The 837-nt window shown below is 44.9% G+C and overlaps 1 protein-coding gene across 1 annotated transcript; it reads right to left on the reverse strand.

The window, feature by feature from the left end:
* Positions 1–6: 6 nt before the first annotated feature.
* On the reverse strand, positions 7–831 carry LOC116217672 (beta-citrylglutamate synthase B-like). The gene has a single exon (XM_031557592.1). It carries the CDS (start codon positions 782–784, stop codon positions 395–397), a length of 390 nt encoding a protein of 129 aa, XP_031413452.1. The 5' UTR covers positions 785–831; the 3' UTR covers positions 7–394.
* Between the last annotated feature and the right edge of the window lie 6 nt (positions 832–837).

The following is an 837-nucleotide window of genomic DNA, read 5'->3' on the forward strand; positions in this document are numbered from 1 at the left end:
CAAGATAGTTAACTGCTGCATTAATTCACAAAGGTTTCTAGAGAGCTGCCAGAACTTTCTGAAAATCTTCCAGTTAAACATATTTCAATGCTTTCCTGCAAACACCCATGCACTGCAATATGTTGCAGAACTAAAGCAGCATCTAAATAAAACTCCCATTTAGGCTGTAAATTAAACATCTTCATTACAACAATAGTGCTGAAGAATTATCACAGTATTACGTTCTGCAAAAAAATGAGGCAGCTGTCACAGAACACATGCCTTTTAATCTTGCTCTCTTGACTGATTCTCCTTTCCTCATTTCTCTGAGTTTCTCTAATAAACAGCACTGCAAGTTGGTTTCAAAGAAAATTTTTACAAGAGAGTTCTGTTGGTCATCTATTTACATGTGGCATCACTCCACAAGAAGTTTGATCTCATTGGCTAATAGCTGGTTCATGTTGAATAGAGCCCCCGGGAGCTTGGTGAGCAACTCTCTCTCCGTGGTCTCAGGGTCGCTGTCGACAGAGCTGGAGCTAGCACTCATATTGTCGACAACGGCACTAGCTGGATGGCCCAGCTCAGGCTCGCTAGTCTCGCTTGCCGTGGACACCACAGAGAGTAAGGACATGCGCCGCGTCAAGCGACCGGGGGTTAGGAGAGAAGTGGCATAGTCCGCTATGATACCAGCTACATCTAGATTGCAAGCCTTGTCAAAGGCAATGAAACCTACATTTGCATTGGCCTCACAGACGTAGAATGAACCGTCGTCCTTCATCAGTAGGTCAATGCCACACACGTCCATACCCAGGATGTTGGACACTTGGATTGCCAGTTGCTTGCCTTGTTCGCTCAGTG

Source organism: Meleagris gallopavo, unplaced genomic scaffold (assembly GCF_000146605.3).
Source record: "Meleagris gallopavo isolate NT-WF06-2002-E0010 breed Aviagen turkey brand Nicholas breeding stock unplaced genomic scaffold, Turkey_5.1 ChrUn_random_7180001868374, whole genome shotgun sequence".
NCBI classification, from domain to species: domain Eukaryota; kingdom Metazoa; phylum Chordata; class Aves; order Galliformes; family Phasianidae; genus Meleagris; species Meleagris gallopavo.